Genomic DNA, 26,599 nt, shown 5'->3' on the forward strand with positions numbered 1-26,599 from the left:
TTTATATAATCTATACTAATATTATAAAGCTGAATGATTACATTAAATCTCAGGAACTACTGGTTAGATTTGAAAAATTCTTTCAGTGTTAGATAGCCCATTTATCGAGGAAGGTTATTTTATTCCCGTATTCCTACGGGAACGGGAACCACGCGGTTGAAACTGAGAACTTTCTCTCCGCTTTTTCGTCGGTTGAAGAGTATTGTTCATTGTTTCTAAAAAATTAAATATATGTACACTTAATTTGTATAATTTTATTAGGTTTTTTTACAAAAGTCTTATAAAATACTACAATAATAATAATAATTACAAGTTGTTCATTTTTAATTACCAATAATATCAGTACACCCTCGAAACTTTTATCAGTATTAAGTGTTTTTTGCAAATACCCTCAATTTTATACATCATCATCATCATCATTAAATTGATTTGTTTTTTTTAATTTGTGTACAGAGAACTAATTCAAATCTTTATTTATATACCTTCCCCGTAAAAAACAGTTAATACTAAAAAGCTTCCCGTATCTGGTAACCTTTGAAAAATACCCAAGCTCTCTTAAAATTAGTTTTTGTGGACCTGTTCTCTTGTGTAGTTATATATAACTAAAATAGGCATGAAATATTTAAACAATATTGTAGATAACGCTAAAATTAGTTTATTTATAGTTCTGCCCAAATTTAGTTTAAAATGGTAATATATAATAATAACAAAATTTTAGTCAACGTTATACAGGGTGATTCGGTCTTTAGTGCGGATATTTTTTTTCGTGGTTCTGTATCATTAATAGAATATAAATCTACAAACAGTTCGATACATTTAATGTATTTTTTTTCTGTCTCTAAAATAACAAAATAATGTACATATTATTACTAAACAAGATATATTCAGCTTAAAAGTGATCTGGTGACGTCCTTTAGGTATCAAACGAAAATAAAATAAACGCACAATAGGGTGACCCTAAAATTCTGTTCAAAAGTAAATAACTTTAGCTAACGATAATTTTGTTATTTTTGAGTTAAAAAAAAAAAGAAAAAATACGTGATCATTAAATTTTGTTTATGTACAAAATATAAAAATATCCGCACTAAAAAAATTTTCTTCCTGTATATGTAACTAAACATGGGATACCTAACCGAAATATCTTTATATATGAAGTATAAATTTATCATATAATATTTATAATTTGAAATTATCGTCGATTATTTTGTATAGGTACTACCTTCTACTTAACTGAGCGCGCGCAATCCGAAAAAATAGGTCAGTCTTACGCAAACACTCGACGCGAGCGGACCTGCCTACCGATGTCTATGCGATCAATATAACACAAAAATCTACATATTTACTATAAATAAAAACAAAAATCTTTTAATTTAACTTGTATATACATTTTTTATTATACTGTGACGCTTATTCTGAAATGTGTATGAATATAAAGCAGTAAATACAAATTTTATAGTAATTTTTACATTGTTTATAGAATGAGAGCACTGTTTAATTTACTAAACTAGTATCGAAAACAAATAATTTATTAAATAATCACGTCCACATTACATACATTTCGTTCTTTCAATTGTATACAGCATGTAATAATTTCATTTGAGTATTATTTTCTTTGATTTATTTGTGGGTGTGAATTATAATAGGACAAAGGATTTCTTAATCTGATGTTAAAACGCTAGCTTGGAAGGGCATACTATATTTAATTGATAAATAAGTACATCTATTTTTTTTTAAAGTAAAATGTCTCGCACAATTTTCCTATAACTTTCCCTTTGTCCTTGTATTCTTAACCTAGAAAATAATTCGGGATAAATCATGGTAAGTAAAACCAATCTGGTCTTTTATAGACCAATCAAGGTTTTGTCTATTCATCTCTCAAAGGTTACCCGAAGTAATTATTTCTTCAATGCCCACCTAACACCAGATTTTTTTAGCTATGCAATAAATACAATGCTTCTAATTGGCTGTGACTATTCAATCTATGGCTACAATACAGCAAGAACACTGATTTCAGCCAATTCTAAGAAAATAAGTTTATATCTATCACAAGTCTTAGCTTATTTAACGTAAGCTATCGTACACAACGTTATTAAACACTAAACATGATGTTTTTGATATTTTCTGGTACGCACCAATAGTTTTAGTTTTTTAACAGATTTACAAAGCTAGACGGTGTTAGGGGGCAGATACGATTCAAATTATAGTGCTTATATTGATATTCAGAAAATGCTGTCATAAAACGCACGGTAATTTGAATCGATGCTTAGTATGTCAACAAAGTAACAACAAAATGAAGTAGGGTTAAAAATGGGAATTAAAAAAAAGAGTAAGGGAAAAAGATTTTTTTGAATTAACAGTATCACGTCAAATAGTTTAAATAAAATAGCTCGAGTAGGTACAATATATCAAAACTCATGGCATGAAGAAATGCAGTGAAAATTCATAAAGGCGCCTTAATATTTTATAAATTATAATACAAGTAGCGTCTGTTCACGCAATAGACCTAAAGATGGGTTCGAAGTCACCTGTATTTAATTTAACTGTTTCATAATTTTGCAGAAATTATTTTGTATTGTAGCTAAATAGTAGCGCAATTGTCTATAGTGTAGTAGTAGCAATTATTTTAGCTTTAATTTATGTTGCTGATAAATTGTTGACGTACTAATATATCATAAACTTAAAATATATTCCCTAGTTGTCTCAACAGTTGCCTCGAAGGTCGTGTCAAGCTTTCCTCATAAACCACCCTCTGAGGCTGTAAGTAATAGGAAGTTGGCGTTCTAATACTAACCCCGGATATTTGGGGACGTTTCCTTACTTGATAATGGCTTAGCTCCGACGCTGCAAACTGAGGTTCAGCGTGGAAGTTGTTCCTAAACCTAGAAAATGTGTAATCTCTATCTGATGGAATCACAAATCCGCTAGGAATTCTCACAGGTAAAGTGGGAGCCAAAGCTTCATTTAATCTCACATCGTATTCATTTTCAATCGAATCAGCAAGATTTTGTTTAATATCTGGGATTTTTAACGGTTTACCTGTAGCGGTGTAGCCTTTAGATATTTCTGGTCTTATTTCAGGTCTTTTAACTTCTCTGTATGGTGTAGGTACTTGATTTAAGTAAGGTTTCAAATAGTCTCCTGGGGTTAAAGTTGATTCAAGTTGTTCTCTTATAGCTTCGTAATTGTCATTGAAATTTCTCAACACTTTTGTAGCAAGATTCTTAGCTCTGTCGTCTGTTGTTAAAGGCTTTCGTGGTCTATCGTCTATTTCTGAATATCGGGGTTTCTCTTCAATTCTAACAGGGTTTCTAGGTCTTTCGTTGTCTAGATTCGTTTTAGGTCTCTCTGTTTCAGGTCTTAATCTTTCGTTTGATGTTGTTATTTTAGGAGTTTCATTGGTAGTAACTGGTTGTCTTGGCGTATCTTTTATGGCTTCTAAAAATTGGTCTCTGTCGTAAGTTGTTGTTTCGCGAGCGAGTGTTGTTGTTAGTACTGTTGTTGTAGGCGGCTCTTTAATTTCTACCGGTGTGGATACTGGTTCGTTTTTATCTTTCGTTTCATATTCAATGTCCTCTTCATCGTAATACTCGTATTCCTCTTCAGGGACAGCTGTTGTGGTGGGTTTTTCTGTTGCAATTGTAGTTGTTGTACGTTCTGTTGTTGTTAAACGTTCGGTTGTTGTTAGACGTTCAGTCGTTGTAGGTTTTTCTGTTGTGGTTGTAGTAGTTCTTTCTGTTGTTGTAGTAGTAGGCTTCGGTGTTGTGGTTGGTTTAGGTGTTGTGGTAGTTCTGGTAGTTGTAGTAGGTTTTGGAGTAGTAGTAGTAGTAGTTGTTGTTGTAGTAGTCGTAGTTGTAGTAGTAGAAGTAGTAGTAGGTTTAGGGGTGGTATTAGGGGGTAATCGGAGATTCTTTCCAGCTACCGGTTGCAGTCCTCGCGGGAGATAAGGACTCCCACCCCTAGACGGTAAAAAAGGCCGTCTAATAACTTTAACACCAGGCCTTACTTCTTTTACTTTGAGAGTCACATCTTCTTCTAGAATGGGGTCTCTCTTTTTAGGAGTTTCAGCAATTTTCTCTTTGTCATCGTAATAATAGTCGTCATCTTTGGTTTTCGATGGTCGTTCTTCTTTTACTTTTTGAGTGTATTTTTGCGATTTTGCAGGCGGTTCGTAATAATATTCTTCTTCATCATATTCTACTGGCTTTTTTAGTTTCTTTAACTTTTCAGAAGGGCTAGTGTAATGTGGTCGTGTGGGCTTAAATTTTTCCTTCTCAACTGGCTCAGGCTTTGGCCTTTGCTGAACTGTGCTTGTCTTTGCAGAAGGCAAGGGTTTTCTCATATCATCTTCTTCATAATCATCATAATATTCATCATCAGGTTTAGGCGGAGGTTTTGTTGTTGCTATAGGAACATAATCATACTTTTCTTTCTCATTAATTGGTACTGGCCTCTTTATTTTTGGAGGCGGTCTCGGTTTGCTAAAAATCCCATGGCCATTTGGTTTAACTAATGATTGCCCTTCAGGAGCTGTGGGTATTTCACGCTTCTCTTCCAGATTTCTATCTTCGCCTTCATAATTTCGCTCAGGTTTTAAGTAAGGCCTCTCATCTCTACCACGAGATGGCCGATCGTATAACCGTCTGCCCTCATTTGATTGATATCGATCTCTTGGTCTTACGTTATCTGGTGCAGTTGTATCATCTCTAAATGGCCGTCTTTCATCACGTGGCCTTATTTCATCTCTTGATCTTATGTCATCCCACGGTCTCTTCTCGTCTTGCGCAGTTATCTCATCTCTGGATTTAATTTCATCTTTTGGTCTAATTTCATCTCTTGATTTGATTTCATCTCGTGGTCGTATTTCATCTCTTGGTCTTATTTCATCTCTTGGCCTTATTTCATCTCTTGGCCTTATTTCATCTCTTGGTCTTATTTCATCTCTTGGTCTTATTTCATCCCTAGGTCTAATTTCATCTCTGGGTCTTATTTCATCTCTTGGTCTTATTTCATCTCTTGTTCTATCTTCATCTCGAGATCTGTTTTTATCCCGTGGTCTGAATTCACCTCTTTTCCCACCTTTTGGTCTATCTTCTTCATAATCAGTTTTATATCTATCATCTTCTTCATCTCTTCTACCAGGTCTTCTGCCACCTTTAAGTGGTCTTCTTTCATCGTCATCGTAAGGTCTTCTGTAGTCTGTATTAGGTCGTTTACCGGGTCTTGGTCTATCATAAGGCCTTCTTTCTTCATAGTCATCTTCAGGTTCATCGCGCGGTCTCGGGCGTGTTTCGTATCTGAAAAGATCGTTTATTCTTAATAATTTGTAACATTCTTTTTCATTTGTATTTGACTTTTGTGGTAGGTATTACTAAAATTGAACATGGTTATTAAATTGTTATAATATGATGTGTATTGTATATGTGTATGTCTATTGTTAAGGTAATTTTCGTCGTTTAAAATTATAAATAAATAAACAATAAATCTTGCAAAATGAAATTATTATAAATACAGACCTATCGTCATATTCATCTACTGGTCTTCTTTTTCCAGGTCTTGCCCGTGGTCTGTTTCTTCTGCCTCCCCTGAAAATCCATAAATACATTGTGTCATTATTTTTAATATAGGGACATTATGCTGACTTTACACTCTTTCTGTTATATAGTACACTAGAAAACACTTGTGACTAAGTTCGCTTCAAATTCTGTTTTTCACAATTCCCGCGGGAACCATTATTCTCTCTAGGAACTACTAAACTGATTCGGCTGAAATTTAGAATGGTGATAGATTATACCGTGTTTTATCCGGAAAAGGCAGGATATGTGAAAAACAGAACATCACGCGAACAATTACAATAATAGGTCAATCTATTTATCGACGTACTTTCATATTCATAAACTTGAATTAAGATTTAAATCACAATTTTCTTCAAAGTAAAGTGAACATTAAGCAATAGTGATTAGGTATACATAACTTTGATGAAAGTTGAGCTCTGAATCCTAATCCATGTTTATAAATAAAGCCGTATTAATAGAGAATCAGGTTTTACAAACCTCTCTTCGTAGTCATAATCATCTCTAGGATAATAGTAATCATCCTCGTAATAGTCGTAGCGGGGGTGCGGGCGGCGGCGGCCGGGGCGCGGGGGACGGGCGGTGGTGGTCGTGGTCGTTGTGGTCGTGGTCGTGGTGGTTGAGGGCGCTTCGGTCGACGCGGATTTGTATAGTGCCTCGTTCCTGAAAACATTAATGTATAAGAGTGTCATTTAAAAAAAATATTAGGCGTGGAATCGATGTAAATTGACGTCTATACTCGTATTAAGGGAAATAATATTTAGTACTTAGATCTGTCAATTCCTATGACTATGAAATGTAGAAAAAATAATCTTCGAAATTAGCTTAGTCAATAGATACAGTCTTTTAAATAGAAGACTTTGTTGAAATTGAATCCTGTTAACCAAGAATTTTAATTTGACAATAAATTTAAGAGAAATATCCGAAAAATCATCATTAAAAACCCATATACGGCTCACTGTTAAGCACAAGTATACTCTCAGAATGAGAGCGGTTAGGCCAAAAGTCCACCATGCTGGCCCAATGCGGATTGGTAGATTTCACATAAAAAATAAAATAAAAAATCTTATTTATCCTCGCGTTATTTTTCCTCCATCGTTTGAGATAAGTGAAATTTGACCACTTTGAAAGTGAGAACTATTTATTCAGTTTAGAAAAAATGGTAATTGGAAACTTAATTTTTTAAGACATATCCATAGATACCTCAACCCCATAAGTTTTCTTTTTCTATTTTTGTATGAAAATCTTAATTCGGTTCACGGTATACATCTACTCACCATGTCTCTACATAGCTCTTATAGTTTCGGAAAAAAGTGGCTGTGACATACGGACAGACAGACATGACGAATCTATAAGCGTTCCGTTTTTACCATTTGGCTACGGAACCATAAAAAGAAAAGAAATTGACAGAGAAGTTTATATCGTCGTCGTCGTTATCAACCCATATTCGGCTCACTGCTGAGCTCGAGTCTCCTCTCAGAATGAGAGGGGTTAGGCCAATAGTCCACCATGCTGGCCCAATGCGGATTGGCACACTTCACACACGCAGAGAATTGAAAAGTTCTCTGATATGGTTTCCTCACGATGTTTTCCTTCACCGTTTGAGAGACGTGATATTTAATTTCTTAAAATGCACACAACTGAAAAGTTGGAGGTGCATGCCACAGACTGGATTCGAATCCACACCCTCCGGAATCGGAGGCAGAGGTCATATATACTGGGCTATCACGGTCTCTCTCTCTCGATCTGGAAGTTTATATAGTACCTGTGAAAATATTTGGGCGAGTTCTTGCAGTCGACCTCAGACACGAAGTGGCAGATGAAAGTCTTCTGATCGAAGGCCGTGTAGTTGGCGCACAAGAAGTCGTACCTCGTGCCGAACAGACAGTGGTGGTATACCTGGAAATTGTCAAACAACTTATTAATGTTTGCTATGTGATATGTGAGGAGATCCGCAGAAGAACCAGTCAGCGACATAGCTCAACGAGTTGCGAAGCTGAAGTGGCAATGGGCGGGGCACATAGTTCGAAGAGCCGATGGACGTTGGGGACCCAAATTGCTGGAATGGCGACCCCGCATTAGTAAGTGCAGTGTTGGTCGAACCCCCACCAGGTGGACTGACGATATCAAGCGAGTCGTAGGGATTCGCTAGATGCAGGTGGCTCAGAATCGTGATGTTTGGAAGTCCCTACAAAAGGCCTATGTCCTGCAGTGGACGTCCATCGGCTGATATGATGATGATGATTATGATGATGATGATGATGTGATAACTGCTGTAACATTCTTGATGGATCTTTAAGGCCTTTGGATCACATGGTACTGGACGTCCTTTACGATCCTGACAATGACATAACGACCGACAATGCGTCCCATGTAACACAAAAACTAGCTGCACAGCGCCTTCGCCGGTGAAGACGATGTTCTTGATATTTGACGTCACCTGGATTATTAACCCACGATATTGGAGCGCCGGGACTACACTCAGGCTTAAACACTTTTCCAGAACGGTCCTCTTAGCCAAGGACCGAGTCCAGAGAAGACGCCCTTAGAGAGTCGTTCCGCCCATCTACTCTGCTTCTGCCTTCGGGCCCCATCAGGCGATGCTTCTGCGCTCGCCCAAACCCCCGGTGACGCCGCTGAGGTCCGCCAATTCTGTTCTTCAGCCGTTCGCAAACCACTAGTATGATAAGGCCCTATACTAATATCATAAAGAGGCAGAGAGAGGCCTGCTTCCATCTTAGACTGCATCATCACTGACCATCCGGTGAGATTGTAGTTAAGTTCTGCTATCTTATAATAAAAAGGAGGCATTCTGCAGTAGGCCAGACTGCTATTGATGATGAGACTTACCTGACACTTATGAGGCACTGAAGCGTAGAACCCATCATGTAACCCATCACATTTGAAGTCCATGGTCTCCGGCGGTGGTGCGATCTCGTAGAAGGGATACTCCGAGAGGTTGTACCCGTTCAACTCGCGGGGCAAGTTGGGGTCGTAGATGTAGTCAATTTGGGGTATTCCTGTTAATTTTATAGTCGAATTTTCAGCGTCTTCTCCTGTGGAATCCACCTGGAAGGAGAGGAGGAAGGTTCAATACAACTATTTTTTGTATATTTCAGGCAGGCTTCAGTTTACTAGTAGGTGCTATTATAACGATAAGAGCCCCCGCTCACTTGCAACTTTTAGTTGGCCGACTTAGTCGGCCGATTATAGAACAGGTATAGCGATGTATGACAGCCCGCACATCTGTCCAACTAAATCACGCACAATTAATAAGTCGTCCAACTATTGGCCAACTAAAAATTGTCAGTGAGCGGCCACCCTAAGTAGTCTTAATTGTAATTGCAATGTGTAAAATGATTTTTCATAATGTGATTTCAAAGGAGAAACCCAGTCTCTATACAAACTCCGGTCCAAATTATACAAATGATACAGGGCTGAAAATTTGCCATAAATTAGTACAATAAAGGAGAATTCATAGGGCCAAAGAAATCTATAGGTATTCAGTAGATACGTATCTGCGACGAAACTGATATTACCAATTTATCATAAGCTTGTTTGTTTTTCAGTACAAAGACTCATAACTAGAAACGAACAAATTTATCGCACCAAGAATGAGCTAAATACATTTTTCAAAGTAATTTTTGAGAGAATTTTGAAAAATTAACTTTAATGAGAGGGGGAGCTGAGTAAGCAAGTTTTTTTTTAACTTAGAAGGGTTTGGAATGTTGTGGTTCAGGGTTTATAGAGAGAATAGAATAAAAATCATAGTGTACTAGTTATTAATTAATTATATACAATTAATTAAATACAAATATGTTGTTTTTAATTGCAATATAAAGCGTTACCTATTGAAGGCAAAAGAAAATACCGGATGTGGTGCAACTTTTATAATCGAACAGGAAATTATTCGGAATCCTACTCGATATCAAGGTTGGTGGGTTTTATATTTCCTCTACGCTTGTTCTCTACTAACATGTGAAAATATGATTTTTAAATTACCACCCAAACAGAACAGATAGCTTGAACATATAAATGTTTATAAGTTAGCTATGTATACGTACAACGTTTAGTGGCCAAGAAAAGACCCAGAAAAATGAATTGACGGCCTCCGTGGCGCAGTGGTATGCGGGGTGGATTTACAAAATGGGTAATCTGGGTTCAATCCCCGGCTGGGCCGATTGAGGTTTTCTTAATTGGTCTAGGTCTGGCTGGTGGAAGGCTTCGGCCGCGGTTAGTTACCACCCTACCGACAAAGACGTACCGCCAAGCAATTTAGCGTTCCGGTACGATGTCGTGTAGAAACCAAAAGGGGTGTGGATTTTCATCCTTCTCCTAACAAGTTAGCTCTCTTCTATTTTAGACTGCATCATCACTTACCATCAGGTGAGATTGATAAGGTCTAATTTGTAAATAATAATAAATAAAAAAAAGAGGTTATATTGCTAGAATAAAAATCTTAATAGCAGTCTGTAGTTGGGAAGTCGGCAGTGTTAGTACATCCCCGTGCCTCGGTGAGCACGTAAAGCCGTCGGTCCTGCGCCTGATCTCTCACCGGTCGTGTCGGTCTGCCGTCCCATCGGACTATGAGAGTGAGGGAATAGAGAGTGCACTTCTGCTTTAATTTCATCATGAGCAGTACCTTAGATCGTAATGTTTTCGTTACCTGTGCCTCATCATCCGATGCTGTGGGTTCCTCCTCCTCAGGAGCTGCCGTGGAGGTGGTCGTGGTGGTCTTCGCGAAGATAAGCGCCGTGGCTCGCGCAGCCGACGTGGTCGGCACGTCTGCGGTCAGGATAGCTAGGGCTACACCTGGAATGAGATATCCACAATCATTCATCATTATCATCCGATTGACGTCTAGGACTCTCGCAATGACTTTCAAACACAGTTCACGGCTCCCTACAACCTGCTTAATGTTGTAGGTTCATCTAGTGGACGTCGACCAACACTGCGCAATCCGGCGCGGGGTTGCCACCCCAGCAGTTGTGACCTCTACGCAGTTTCGTAGCGTGTCTTGGCGGGACGCTGTATTAAAATTAATTGGGGGGCTCAATAGTCGAGAAACAACTACTTTTGAAAACGTACAAACGATATGGGTAGAATAAACTTGTACCTCTTTCAAATATGCCCATCCATCTGAGGTTATATCGTCACTTAACATCAGGTGAGATTGCAGTCAAGGGTTAACTTGTCGTTCAATATAAAAACCATAAACATTGCATACTATCAAGTCATTTTTATTATTGTCAAATAAAACTCTTCTAGTTTCTATACTAACATTATAAAGAGGAAAGATTTGATTGTTTGTTTGTTTGTATGTACTGAATAGGCTCCGAAACTACTGAACCGATTTGAAAAAAACTTTCACTGTTAGGAAGCTGCACTATCCCTGAGTGCTATAGGCTATATTATATTTTAAAAAAATAGGGATCCTAAGGATCCTAGTACGGGGTAGATATGGGTAGGTTAGGGGTAGGTGTGGGGTGGGAGTAGAATAGGATACGGGTAGGGAATGAGTCAGTCAAAGCGACGCTTGACCGGTCTGCTAGTTGTCAAATAAAGCTCTTCTTCTAGGTAATATGATTAAAATGGGCGGATAATAGTGCCTCTGAGTATATAATGGAGTTAAAAAGAGAATGAGAGTTTACACAGATTTTGTCGCGGACATAGTCGCGGGCGTCCGTTAGTTTTCCTTATTTTTAAGATCGTCTCTCATATTTCATCGGAACCACAAGTCCTTGAACGATTTCTTGTAATTCGATCGAAAATTTGGTATAAACCCAGGGTCATTGGCATTAAAATATAACGTGGGCTTTTCAATACTGAGTATTTGGCTTTTACGATGATGTCGACAAGATTTCTGGCTCCAACCTGTTAATTTAAAATGAAATTTCTTTGAAATTTTGTTATTCAAAATACGATGAAACAAAAATGAGTTGTATTTAATGTTTCGTGTAGTATACTGTTTTTTAGCTTTTTTCTAATCACACTATAATATAAGGGCGACAGTTTGTGTGTGTATTATTTAATTATTATTTATTTATTTATGTTTGTTACTATTTTACGTCACGGTACTCAACCGATTTTCTTTAAATTTATAATTGAGATTGATTATACCTCGGATTAACATATACCTTCCTTTATTTAACCAGAATTTCATGCGGAGTCGAGGATTGTTGGTAATAAACATTAAATCTTAATTAAACAGACGTGTGATAATAAAAATCGATAATAATAGCAATAGATCATTAAAAATTGTGGTTAAAAATACGTTTTTTATAATTGGTTTCGCTGAGCATCAAAATGTCAGGCCGTTCTTAAATCCTTGAGTATTAATGAGTGTTTAGAATAATATAAGTATAGTGCCCGGCAAGTAAGTTGAACTAAAATGGCGGTCATCTGCGCAGGTAATAAAGCATTAAAGAGGTGCCCCTTGGTTTAAGTAACACATTAAATATGTCAAATAATAATTAATTGAAAATTTCGCACATGATTGTAATGTTGTCAATTTGCCATGGTTACTCTTTCGTACGTCGTTAACATCCGAAAATGTGTTTCTGCGTATAGGTCAACTTAAAGGCCGCGTACTATACTAACAAGAGAATTGCATATGATTATACAGTAGATACCGAGCTTTGCTTCGAAGTCTTTTAATCGAATCGGGTCGATTACAAAACCTTCTTTTCTAGGTCGATCAAAAAATATTATTCTTTTTATTCATTTGTCTGTCTTCTTTAATCTTCAATTTTTTTATTTATTTTTATCATTTTGTTTGCAACACTGCCATTAACTAAAAACAAATATGCTTTCATCATTGGGTATGTATATTGTATAGGTACTAATTTCTTACAAATTTATTAGGAACATTACTTAGAAAACATACATAAAAGATAAACAATGAGAAGAAAAGTAAAATTATCTACAATTTATATTTTGAATTCTATTGATGAACAAAATCAACCGAGTTTAATTTTTATACTTTTCTGGGAGTTTAAAAATGAGTCCCTATAGATTTTGCAGGCCGATAAACTTTCCAGATGAAGGTACCAAATGATATCATCATCATGGAGGATAGCAATCATAATGAGAAAGAATTTTCATAAGATTTTCACAGTTATAATAGCTTTAAGCAACATAGGCATAGAGCCATGATAGCCCAGTGGATATGACCTCTACCTCCGATTCCAGAGGGTGTGGAACTTTTTAGCTTTATAATATTAGTATAGATTGAAGCACAAAGTTTTTATTGTTTTTCACCCCTCTTTAACAACTCATGCCTACATAGCATGTCTATGTTCATTCATTATCAACCCATATTCGGCTCACTGCTGAGCTCGAGTCTTCTCTCAGGATGAGAGGAGTTAGTTCACCACGCTGGCCCAATGCGGATTGGCAGACATCACACACGCAGAGAAATAAGAAAATTCTCTGGTATGCAGGTTTCCTCACGATGTTTTCCTTCACCGTTTGAGACACGTGATATTTAATTTCTTAAAATGCATACAGCTGAAAAGTTAGAGGTGAATGCCTCGGACCGGATTCGAACCCACACTCTCCGCAATCGGAGGTAGAGGCTCTGGGCTATGACGGTTTTTAAATACGTACCTACTAAAAAGAACGCACTTTTTACATACGTACAGATTATATTTAAACTACTATCAAACTTGACGGCAGTTATGTTCGTTTACATAAGTGGCCTCAGACTCCGATGTGACCTTGTTTTTAAAATTTATTGATTTGACATTTTTACTAGCGGTTTCCTCTAAATTAACTTTAAAATTAGTTTTGCGTTAAAGATGTAGATTAGTTTTGTATTTATTATTATACCACGGAATACATAATAATAATAATACAAGGATGTACCTAAAATTCTATTGGCACCAAATTTATGTATCATGATAAATATCATCATCATCATCATCATCATCATCATCATCATCATTATTATTATCAATCTTATTAAAAGGCTCACTGAAGGGTCAGACCTCCCACCTCATATGAGAAGGGATATAGAGCTTAAATCCACCACGCTGCTCCAATACGGGTTGGCGGGCTTAGCTTATAAAGTTTCGTTAACGACTACTATCAGATGTTTATGATAATGGCCAGGATCGACGGCTTTACGTGCTCTCCGAGGCACGGGGTGTAATATCATCGTCTTCACAACTCCGGGCAGACTGAAAATTTCTTATAAGAAAGAAAGAAACAAGAGCTCAGTATCTCATAGCCAACCCAGAACTCTAACCCTGGACCTTGTAATTCGAAGCCACATATTCAGTGCCGAATTAGGGAAACTTGATGCCCTAAGCAATCTTTTCCTATGGGCCTATGTATCCTTGAGCGAACTATAATTTTTTTTTAAAAGAGCGTGTATACTAATTTTCGAGCAGTCTTTTTTATTCGGTCATGTCTGGTCGCCCTCCTAAACGTGATGCAACAATTGCATAAATAGCTTATAGGCTAATCCAGTACTGCACATATTCTAAACATGGGAGTAACAAGGATTTTTTTTTCGAAATTTATTTAGTACCAATTAATTAAATCACACACAAAAGTAAAAAGAAAAAAGAAAAACAGTGGATAAGGAACCACTTATCTCTGATAAGAGATCTCTGCCAGTGGATTTTTTACTTCATCTTCATCATCATCATCATCATCATCATATCAGCCGATGGACGTCCACTGCAGGACATAGGCCTTTTGTAGGGACTTCCAAACATCACGATACTGAGCCACCTGCATCCAGCGAATCCCTGCGACTCGCATGATGTTATCAGTCCACCTGGTGGGGGGTCGGCCAACACTGCGCTTACTAGTGCGGGGTCGCCATTCCAGCACATTGGGACCCCAACGTCCATCGGCTCTTCGAACTATTTTTTACTTACTTACTTAAAATAAAAGCGTAACAAATAGTACTATAATAATAATTGATAGAAGTACTTGATAGCCAGTGAGAATAGGAATCCCGGCGGTATATAAAAATTTAGAAAGTGTCTATTCGCTTTGGAACTAAGGCTAGTCCTTGCGTGGTTAGTCATACCACGATTGTATTACATGTACGAAGTACGTCGTTTTTAAATAGAAGTAATAGTTTGTTATACAATGCTGCTTTAGTACAATACATTGTTAGCTTCACCGTTCAAACTACGTAAAGTAAAGCAAGCAAAAGCATAATGAAGGAGTTACGGAAGTATGAATGTGGTATCTTCAAAGAAATACTATTTTGACAATTAATTTTAATTAGAACTTAATAATTCACGCCATCACTCTTAGCTTTCGGTCATAAGTATTTTTTACTGTTGGACCCTGTACCAATAAAATATGATACAATCTAGATCGATTTAAAAAAAATACTATATACATATAATGGCTTTTAGGATGCGTACCACGAGCGTTGGTGAGGGGTATATTTTCGTTATCAAAGAACAACTTAATTAAAGAAAAGTCTCTTTCTTGAAGACGGTATGATAATAGGGCATCGAAATTTAACTTTCTAACCTCTTTGTGTGTAATCCACTCGTTAAACCTTTGAATTATCAAGGTTCTTTAAAATCTGCATATAAGACACTTAATGACTTTATACGTAGTACTTACAAAAATCTAAAGTTAAAGTCAATTTTCAAATAAAGAAAAAGGAAAGAAGCTGCACCGAGGTTCACTTATTTGTGAGCTAAAGCGTTACGGACAGATACACATATGATATCAACTAATAGCACCCCACTTTTTGCATCAGGACTTAAAAATATATTAAAGACTTACAAAATAATCCGATCCCCAGCCATCTGTGCCGAGATCGCTTCATTGTGTAACCTGCAACAAACAAAAATATAATTCATAAATATGCCTATTAATTATCATCAATAGCAACCCATACACGGCTCACTGTTGAGCACGACTCTCCTCTCAGAATGAGAGGGAATAGGGTAATAGTCCACCACGCTGGATCAAAGCGGGTTGGCAGACTTCATACACGTCGAGAATTAAAAGAATTCTCAGGTATGTAGATTTCCTCACGATGCTTTTATTCACTGTTTAAGACACGTGATATCTAATTTCTTGAAATGCACATAACTGGAAAGTCGGAGGTGCATGCCCCGGATTCGAACCTGCGCCTTCTGAATCGAAGGCAAAGGACTTTTAATATAATGAATATTAAATAAAAAACTTATTATTGACCAGTTGCGGAATTGCCGGCGTGCGTGAAAATAAGCGATTGTCTTTTTGTTTCCAGTTGAATAATGACGTAATTTCCGCGCATGCGGGAGGAAAACACCTTAAAAGCACATGTCCATCTATTATGCCATTTTGGTGCTTATTACCTAACATTTAATGACTATTGTTGCGTACAATAACTTTTTTATTGTCCCATAGAAAGAGCCAAAGCTAAATTCAAACAATGAGATATAATGGCGCAAATTACTATTAGCATAGAAAAAAATACTCTATTGTCCTGTGTGTTGAAGAAACTGTGATATTAAATACAAACGCATATATATGATAAGTGTCGATTTGTAGCGTCGTTACGAGTATTTAATTTTGAATACTTTGTGGAAGATTTTATTTAACAATGAGTATCTAATAATTAATTTTTAATATACTTTTTTTTTTATAAAATAACTAGCTTTTGCCCGCGGTTTCGCCTGCGCTAAATTCGGGGTAACATCATACCGAATTTTAGGGGCTGGGGGGAAGATTTAAAAAAAATTAAATATTATTTTTCCTTGGTAACAAAGAGTCTGTATACCGATTTTCACCCTCTCGTTTAAGGGGTATATGTTCTAATATGCCCCTTTTTTAGTCACAAATAGTCTGCATGTGACTTTTTAGCTTTCTACCTTGAAAATTGCGGAATGCTCCGTACAGAGTTCCACCCCCTATTTTAGGAAAGTGGGGTGTTCAGAAAGAGACAAAAAGTAGCCTATGTCACTTTCCATCTTTTCAACTATCTCCACTTAAAAAATCACGTCAATTCGTCGCTCCGTTTTGCCGTGAAAAACGGACAAACAAACAGGCAGACAGACGCACACTTTCACATTTTTAATATTAGTTCGGATACTTCAAAATGCACAAAAACTTTTGAAAAGTTCCCTCGATTTCTCCAGGATTCCATCCTCAGATCTTGACAGATTTTTCTGGGGAGAATAACACTTCATACAACTTGAGTATTTTACAAATCGGTAGGTACATAGATAGTAGGGGAATTTAAAAAATAAAATAATACATTCCGACAAATCGAGAAACTCCTTCGACGAGGTTATTTTTTTTTTATCCTTGCATCGAGATACATGCAATTTATAAAACGCAATTTAAAGATGTTTCGAGTAAATCTTACTAATCCTGTTGTTTATAACCCTCCCTTTTCCTATAATCCGCGTGGATAATAAATAGCCTATAGCCTTCCTTGATAAATGGGCTATCTAACACTGAAAGAATTTTTCAAATCGGACCAGTAGTTCCAGAGATTAGCGCGTTCAATCAAACAAACAAACTCTTCAGCTTTATAATATTAGTATAGATAAGCTTGTTGCTCACCTTCATATTGTTTATAGTTTGCAACAAACCTAAAATAAAAATTATTTTATTAATATCATTAATTAATTAAAAAACAACAGTAAAATAAGCTTTTGTTTCATGAATCGTGCAGTTTACAAAGCAAATTGAAGATGTTTTGTGGTAAATCTTACAAATCCTGTTGTTTATAAGAAACGTGATATGCTTTTAGGTCACCTTCAAACCGTTTATAACTTACCAAATGTCAATTATTGAATTTAGAGAGGACCGAATATCGAATCACCACTTGAAAACAACTTATAGAAAAGAAAGAATTCATTAATTCCTTATTTGTAATAACAATTTTAATAAATAGGTACTTAAGGAATGAAAAATTAAGGCAATTGCGTAGAAAATTAGATAATTTTAGAAAACTTAAGGACTATTTGGACGGTTTTGAACTTAAGGACGGCCGCGTGGCGCAGTGGGTAGTGACCCTGTTTTCTGCATCCACGGCCGTGGGTTCGATTCCCACAACTGGAAAATATTTGTGTGATGAGAATGGGTGTTTTCCAGTGTCTTTGTGTATTTATACATTATATAAGTATGATGATGATGTAGTATATAATTGTATATTAATATTATAATATCAACTATCTTAGCACCCATAACACAAGCTAGTCTGTAAGCTTACTTTGGGGCTAGATAGTGATGTGTATTGTTTAAGTATATTTATTTATTTATTTATTTATTTGATGGATAGTAAAATGACAGGGATATACTCCTATAAGCACCTCCAAGTCATATCCACTAGGCTATCACGGCTCTCTTTCTCTATCACGGCCATAACTAATAGTAAAAAAATAATAGTGAATAGGATCACGTGATTAAGGAATCACTAACAATAGCTAGTTGGTAAATTACGTGTATATTCACTAAAGTTGCTCAAAGTTAGTGAATAGACCAACTTTAACCCGCTTGATTTCATCGGTTTACTTATTAGATTAACCAACAAAATCCTAGCTTTCCTTACGATTGTAACTTTTTATCGCCCGCTGAGAGTCTCTGAGTCTTCTCATAGCGTACCTACTACTTGATGGCCTATTCACTAACATTGTAAAATAATTTAGTAGCAAAAATAATTTAGTGGTAGTTAAATGTAATGTAAGTTAGTAGCAGGTGTTCGAAGAATACATTTATAATTTTTTATTAATACTTTCCCGGACTAGTTTTTTTATCCTGTGCCCTACTATTACAATTTATCCACTTTTGTCGTATAATGTATTCGTAGAGAGATAACTATGCACTACAAATCCATAATAAGGAACAAGTTGCAGCCTCACATTACAATAATAGTAAAAGTACACGCAAGGACGACGCAAGGTCAACGACCCACGACGTTGTTCGAGCCACCACCCATAGCTTAGGGCTGCCACCTGACACGTTTATACTTAACTAGCTGACGCCACGCGGTTTCATCCGCATGGTTCCCATTCCCATAGGAATACGGGCATTATATATGTATAGCCTTCCCCGCTAAATGGGCTATCTAACACTGAAAGAATTTTTCAAATCGGACCAGTAGTTCTTGAGATCAGCTCGTTCAATCAAACAAACAAACTTTTCAGCTTTATAATATTAGTATAGATACTACTAAAATCCAAAGAAGTAAAAGTCTATTGTGAGTGTAAAGTTTTTGATTCGCAGGTGGTTCACCTCCGAAATTGAAAAACAAATGCGTCATCCCTACCTACATCAAATAAATGCGGTATTTTGACACTCTAGAGCCAATTATGAGGCGATGATATTGCTCTAAATTGGTCGTCGTCATAAACCCATATTCGGCTCACTGCTGAGCTCGAGTCTCCTCTCAGAATGAGAGGGGTTAGGCCAATAGTCCACCACGCTGGCCCAATGCGGATTGGCAGACTTCACACACGCAGAGAATTAAGGTAATTCTCTGGTATGCAGGTTTCCTCACGATGTTTTCCTTCACCGATTGAGACACGTGATATTTAATTTCTTAAAATGCACACAACTGAAAAGTTGGAGGTGCATGCCCCGGACCGGATTCGAACCCACACCCTCCGGAATCGGAGGCAGAGGTCATATCCACTGGGCTATCACGGCTCTCTAATATACAAATATTCTAAATTGGTATAAATCCGAAAATAACTTTGTCTGTTATATTAATATTATCTCTTACCAATTACTTAATTTTAATGAATTATTATATAAAGAAATAGGCGGGGCCTTGAGAAAGACATAAGGCTTAACTTTGTTACGAGAATAAAAATTAAAAGATGTAGATAGGGAATGAACATTTTTATGAAAAAATCCTTAATTTTCCAAGATATTTCTACTATTAAAAATTAAGTAATTTAGTCTTTTATATAAACTGTAGCGCATGAATTGCATTTGGAATATTTTAATTTGAATTAGTGACAACCCTATTAAAGTCTGACTTGCAAATATGTCATAATATATAGGTACATATTAATTATGGTACGTTTTCCTGGTTAGGTGTTCGGTTCAGTGAAAGGCTGTAGATGTCTCTCGAAGCCTTAATGTTATGGTGTTTAGCCTTGGAATTAATTCGGTATTAATAGTTAATAGTAATGCAGTTAAGTGTGTTACTTTAACAAATGGCGGATGGAGCATACTTGTCTAAGAGGCTTTGATAGCCAGACGGTTTTGGCTTTGGGGGGAAATTTTCAAGGGTCCAGACCCCCAGCCGTGTAAGTATAAGTATACGAGTAAGAACTTTGTAATTGGAGACTATTGGTCAAACTACAAAGTTACTTACATACTTACCTAAGTTACACAATTGGTCTCAATATAAAGCGTATTTTTTTAAACATAGGTTGATGGACTCATTAAAACATATTGCAGGACGCGTTATTTATTTACATGCCCTGTCCCTGTAACAAAGTGCCACGTCGATTCTCTTTCTTCGATCGCTAACGCTTCGAAAACTAGAAAAATGTATGGGGAATGACAGATCTTGATCACGAGACCTGTCAATAGCGAATGTCATGCCCATACATTTTTCTAGTTTTCGAAGCGTTAGCGATCGTAGATATAGAATCAACGTGCCACTTGGCTACAGGGGCTGAGAAGAAATGCTGGCGATTGTTTTACACTGACACAACAGATGAGATATACGGTATGTCATTTATTGTAATTCACCATCATCATTAACAACCCATAAACGGCTCACTGTTGAGAACGAGTCTCCTCTCAGAATGAGAGGGGGGGTTAGGCCTTATTCCACTACGCTAGCTCAAAGAGGATTAGCAGACTCAGATTTCCTCACGATGTTGACCCCTCACCGTTTGAGACAGGTGATATTTAATTACTTTAAATGCACAGCTGAAAAGTTGGAGGTGCGTGCCCCGGACGAGATTCGAACCAACGTATCACGTCCGTATATCACCTAATCGTAAGCAGTGGTCATATCCACTGGGCTGTCATGTCACTCATTGTAATTATTATTATAAAAAAAATACTATCTATAAAAGATAATGTTTATGTAGGCAATTCTTAGTTAATTTGTGACAAGGTTATTTCAGGCCGAGGCTTGCTTGTAAACTTAAGCTTATTATATTTGACATAACAAACAATAAGTCGTATAATGTAACGCGACACGGCTGTATTACCAAATGTCTGTAACCAATTAAATAGAGCCGAGGTCGGGCACTTGAGATGCAGCGTGCGTTTCCATTGTCGCTCGTTACGTAGAAAGAAAACGAATGGTTGAACCACAAAGGGGTTGAAAGGTTGAAAAAGTGTCTTAAAATATATAACGACCATTTATCAAGAAAATTTTCATTATTGGAAAATGGTACATAAAATGAATTAAAATATGTACAAAAACATTCAAGGTGAGTTCAAGGTTTTCATGAAAGTCTGTTTTTTTTAAAGTTATTTTCACGGAGATTGGTAACATTGACTATCGTTAAAATGAAAAATGTAATATGGAGACAAAGAGATTATGAGAGCCGTAACAGCCGTAATAGTAGACTTCTGCCTTTGATCGCAGGGCATATAGGTTCGAGTCCGGTCCAGGGCATGCACTTCCAACTTTTCAGTTACCTACGTGCATTTTATGAAGTGTAATATCACATGTTTTTGTAACATGTGATATTATTTTCGTGAAGGAAAAACATCGTGAGGAAACCTGCATACCTGAGGATGCTCTTCAATCTCTATGTGTGTGTAAAGTCAGTCATAATGTAATATAATTCATCTATCTATTTATGTAAAGCAATATTAGTTCATATCCACTGGGCTATCGCTGCTCTTCAGGAAAACATCGTGAGGAAACCTGCATACCAGAGAGTTATCTTCATTCTCTGCGTGTGTGAAGTCTGCCAATCCGCATTGGGCCAGCGTGGTGGACTATTGGCCTAACCCCTCTCACTCTGAGAGGAGACTCGAGCTCAGCAGTGAGCCGAATATGGGTTGATGACGACGAACATTAGTTACACCATTTATAACTCCTGAAAGGCTGAACGGATCTAGATAAAGTTGAAGTCAAAATTCATTTATTTCAAGTAAGCTTAGTTTAATTGTACTTTTGTAACGTCATGTTATGAATATGACAAAATTTCTCCGAATCATTTCACCGCGGCTATTTGCTATAACTGAGGGACTAGCTCATTTTTTGCACAAAGGATCAGCCTGGCAATCTAGCGCGGAAATGCAGCCAGTATTCTTGCCACCATTCCTCGTCGGCATGATTTGTATAGTTATTAGAATAAGTTAGCTTAAGCTACTTGTATTCTTACTCAATAAAAGAAAAGTTACGATATAAAGGTGTTAAGTAAAGCTGAAACCTTAAAATTAAAGTTACGAGGGTTCCAAACGCGTCTTGGTATCAACATTTGGCACTGCAGACTGCACATATTATGTTTTACAATGCGTTGCTTTGTGCTCGTAGTTACTCGTGGAAAGTATGTATCACCTTGAAGTCTGCTAAATATGAATTGGCCCTTTAAAATTGAATGAGGATGATGACTAAGTTTGAATATATTGATTTGTATGATACATTCAGGTAAATAAGGTCAATGTTAACTAATTTATACATAAAAACAAAGATTATCTGGATATTTGCAAAATAAATAAGAGAAATCTATTAAAAATCTTTTATCGTAATTAGATGAAAATCCATACAGTTTTAGCTTTCTTACATTAAATGTGACTTTTTCAATGTATGAACCATAAACATAAACGCACAAATAACAAATATGGGGTGTTTTTCAGGCGACAGCGCCACTAATCTGACTCTTTGAATACCTGTAGCTCCGAAAGTAATTATCGCAGATACCCTGTTACTTTTACAAAATTGCTTTACTATTAACACACTCTTAATTTAAAAAAAATTAAAAAAAAACTGTCATCATCCCTATTGGAATATCAACAAATATATCGTGACGTATGATAACAACGGAGATGGTGCGATGCGCTCCGCTGCCTACTTTCACTGCATTGAGCGTAACATGCGACGCGCCGCGTGGATGGAGCGTGGTGGGTTGCGGTCTTACATCTCTCATACATGCGAGTGTCCTGACTGATTCATACAATTCACACATTGCGTTTAATTTATGTATATTGGATTCGTACTTAGCCAAATAGCTTCAAGGATAAGGTATTTCTACTTTCGTAAGATGGTTTTGCTTTTGATGACTACATCCATACATTATAAGACATATGTCCATACATAGTAAGGAGTACAGAAAGCCTTTAAGAATTGCGTTGGTGTGCAAAATTTAAAGAGGCAACAAAATGCAAAAACAAACTTAATTTATCATTTAGGTACTGTACATGAGAGAGCCGTGATAGCCCAGTGGATATGACCTCTGCCTCCGATTCCGGAGGGTGTAGGTTCGAATCCGGTCCGGGGCATGCACCTCCAACTTTTCAGTTGTGTGCAATTAAATATCACGTGTCTCAATCGGTGAAGGAAAACATCGTGAGGAAACCTGCATACCAGAGAATTATCTTAATTCTCTGCGTGTGTGAAGTCTGCCTATCCGAGTTGGGCCAGCGTGGTGGACTATTGGCCTTACCCCTCTCATTCTGAGAGGATACTCGAGCTCAGCAGTGAGCCAAATATGAGTTGATGATGACGACATGAGATTAAAGTTGTTGGTTTTGTCCGACTCGCCAATATAGTGATAATATAATATAATAATAACTTCCTACAGACGAGCATCGAACTCGGGACTTATGACCTTGGATTTGAGTCTGGTCTTTTGACCGAAGAGCTAAAGCATATCTGAAACGCAATGAGCGTGAAGTATGACGAATAGAGGCTTTTAAATAACGGCTTCTAAGTAAAAAAAACTTACTGTTTTGAAAAGTTCATTTGTTTTTTTTTTCAGTTATTTAGTTAGCCCTAGACGGTAATCTCGTCAGATGTTAAGTGACGTTGCTGTTTTATCTCTTCCTAATTATATTTTCCTACTAGCGGACGCCCTTAAATCTCCTTATTTCGATCCTGTCGCAAAATCCGTTCTTAGCGGATATCTCCTAAATATAAACTACCTCCCTGCCAAATTTCAGCTTCGTACGTCAAGCGGTTTTCAAGATTTCATGACCTTTATATTAGGATTTATATTTTCAACATCAATGGAACATTTTTTGTAGTTTCTCTAAATCTACGGCTCCAATTGCATTAGATCGTTGATCATATTCTTGGACAGAAAAGTAACGTCTAGCAAGGCAAGTCCTTATCTAGTTAGTCTGAGGCATTCAGTGATTCGCTTGTTGCAGACAACCAATGCTTTTCCGATCGAATTTCAGCCACAGCAACCAGTTTATTTTTCGGTATAAATTCAATTTGAAGCACTTCCAATTGCTCAACGTTGCATATTTTAGCGGCTACATTAGTAAGTCTGTCACCTTATTGTTTAACCATAAACAAAAGAGCAAAATTCAAAATGGCGGGCAAGTTCTTTTATCAAACGCACTACAAATGTAGGTCTGTCGGTGCATGCAAATCACGTTCGTTCTGTGTACGGTGCGTTATATAACTGTCAGCTTACGTGAGTGTCGGCCATTATTTGGAGGTACGGTTTAGTTTTTCAATATGTAGGCACGGGTATTTTGGAATAACTGTCAATATGTCTTTTTCGAGTTTTTGCGTTTTCATTCGATTGAGGTTTTTACGAGGTTTTTTATGTGACTGTTAGAGAGAGAACTGGCAAAAATCGACACGTAACGCAAAAGTGTCGAACTAAGTACCAGGGTACCAGTGAGTAAGGTGCCGGGTTAACACAGAGTGTTAGGAGCTTAGAATAAAAACTAAGTACCAGGATACCAGTGTGTAAGGTACCAGGTTAACACAGTGTTAAGAGCTTAGAATAAAAACTAAGTACCAGGCTACCAGTCAGTAAGGTACCAGGTTAACACAGAGTGTTAGGAGCTTAGAATAAAAACTAAGTACCAGGGTACCAGTGAGTAAGGTACCAGGTTAACACAGAGTGTTAGGAGCTTAGAATAAAAATATTGGTAGATTTATACTAACTCAATGATATGATGACAACTTGATAAGGTCAAGTTGGTCGGACTCACCGAGGTGTGGTGGTTCGATCCCCGCCCCGTTGGTCTATTGTCGTACCCACTCCTAATACAGTATTTTCCGACTAGTTGGAGGGGGATGGGAATATTGGTCATATTTAAAAATATGGCAAATATTAAAAAAATGCACGCTAAAGTAAATCTTTAAACATTGCTTTATTTATTGCAATAATTTTATATTTATTTTCTTTAACACAAAGTAGGTAGATACACCATAATAAGACTGACCTATGAAGGTCAAGCGGTGACCTACCAGCAAGTAGACTAATAGGCCTCATCATATAAGGCTGTGCGTAATGAGCCTTCCATACATCCAAACAGGCTGCATCGTAACCTGAATATAAGATTTGTAAGTATTTTTGGGGTTAACAATGAAACTTAAATAGTGACTACAAGCATAATATGAAAAAAGGCCTACAATGCTCACCATGAGATATATCGTGAAGAGAAAAAAACATATTTCACACTGGTTCACAATAATAAGTCACAAATAATATTTACTAGCGGACGCCCGCGACTTCGTCCGCGTGGAATTCAGATTTTCGCAAATCTCGCAAAAATCATGGATGTTTTCGGGATAAAAAGTAGCCTTTGTATTAACCCCGGATATTCTATCTTCGTTTTAAATTTCAACCAAATCGGTTGTAAGCATTTGTAGTAGTGTCGGCGTTAAAGAGTAACAAACATTCAAACATACATCCATTCATCCTTGCAAACTTTCGCGTTTATAATACTAGTAGGATATAACAAAATAAAGAAAATATTGGATGACATCCCTTTCTGGCTGAATGATGGCACTCACTCCAATGGACCAGTATTACGAATTGGTGTTGCATCAATGATTCTAATACAAACAACTAAGGCGTGGAATGCCCTTCCGGTGACCTTATTTCCTGACGTGTATATATTTATGACCGGAGTACCGTCATATCAATAGTATCTAATAAGTAGGTATCTTCTAGGCAAGCACGTTCTGACTTAGAGTTAATTATTGCTTTCTATAATGTATGTTTGTAGTCAAGCTCAAGACTCTCAAGACTCTATGCAACTAAGTTATGTATTAAAACCTCAGACTAATTAACATAAGGACCTAATCGCATCCAAATTCACGAACAAAATTATCTGTCAATTTTTGAGGAAAACGAGCATAGATTATATATCGGTTTTCGATTTTAATGAAACTTTTACTACCTACTAATGTAGGTAGAAGAGGCTTTTGAGTAACATGTAGGTTACTTTTTATCTCGGAAACATCCATGTTTCCCAATCCAGTAGGATTTGTGAAAAACTAAACTAAATGGCGGATAGAATACCTACATGTATTTTCAGAGGCCTTTTGAAGATAGGCACCTATACAAATATTGCAAATTTAAAAGGAACCATAAGAAATGAGCAAATAATAATAAAATGAACAAATACATTAACAATCTATGCAAGTAGCGTTACAAAACAGCATCACTCATGCAATGGGGTCAGATTTCGACACCGCTTTTGTCACCTGAATGTCAACACGTATACCTCATGACACTTGACGTCAATGACGGTATTAAGGCTTTTTGTGACAGGCTTGACCGGATCTACGTCATATTCCTACCCACCATTGTCTACAATAGCATATAATCTCGCAGGACATATAATACAGGACATCACAAACGTCATAATGGTCTTTTACTGAAACTCTCATTAAATCGGTTCAACCGTGACAGAGATTAGTCCGGACAAACATTATCAAAGAAATCATTATCATCATGATTAACAACCCATATTCAGCCCACTTATGAGCACGAGTCTCTTCTCAGTATGTTCTCAAATGCGGATTGGCACACACTATGAGAAATTTTCAGATTTCCTTACGATGTTTTTCCTTCATCGTTTGAGACACATGATGTTTAATTTCTTAAAATTCACATAACTGAAAAGTTGGGAGGTTCATGTCCCTGAGCAGGGTTTGA

At 36.9% G+C, this 26,599-nt stretch overlaps 1 protein-coding gene across 11 annotated transcripts in view; it reads right to left on the reverse strand.

Annotated features, from left to right (window-relative positions):
- Nucleotides 1–239: 239 nt before the first annotated feature.
- LOC112053443 (proteoglycan 4) overlaps nucleotides 240–26,599 on the reverse strand; it is a 59,686-nt gene continuing 33,326 nt past the window's right edge. For all 11 annotated transcript variants that reach the window (XM_024092851.2, XM_024092859.2, XM_024092915.2 and 8 more), the window contains 7 exons: nucleotides 15,333–15,383; nucleotides 10,237–10,382; nucleotides 8,421–8,639; nucleotides 7,336–7,469; nucleotides 6,051–6,233; nucleotides 5,514–5,582; nucleotides 240–5,294 (listed from right to left, as the gene is read on the reverse strand). In XM_024092851.2, the coding sequence (XP_023948619.2) occupies nucleotides 2,678–5,294; nucleotides 5,514–5,582; nucleotides 6,051–6,233; nucleotides 7,336–7,469; nucleotides 8,421–8,639; nucleotides 10,237–10,382; nucleotides 15,333–15,375 (3,411 nt within the window). In that variant the 5' untranslated portion in view covers nucleotides 15,376–15,383 and the 3' untranslated portion in view covers nucleotides 240–2,677. The remainder of the gene's footprint in view (nucleotides 5,295–5,513; nucleotides 5,583–6,050; nucleotides 6,234–7,335; nucleotides 7,470–8,420; nucleotides 8,640–10,236; nucleotides 10,383–15,332; nucleotides 15,384–26,599) is intronic.

This window comes from Bicyclus anynana, chromosome 18 (assembly GCF_947172395.1).
Source record: "Bicyclus anynana chromosome 18, ilBicAnyn1.1, whole genome shotgun sequence".
Lineage (NCBI taxonomy): Eukaryota > Metazoa > Arthropoda > Insecta > Lepidoptera > Nymphalidae > Bicyclus > Bicyclus anynana.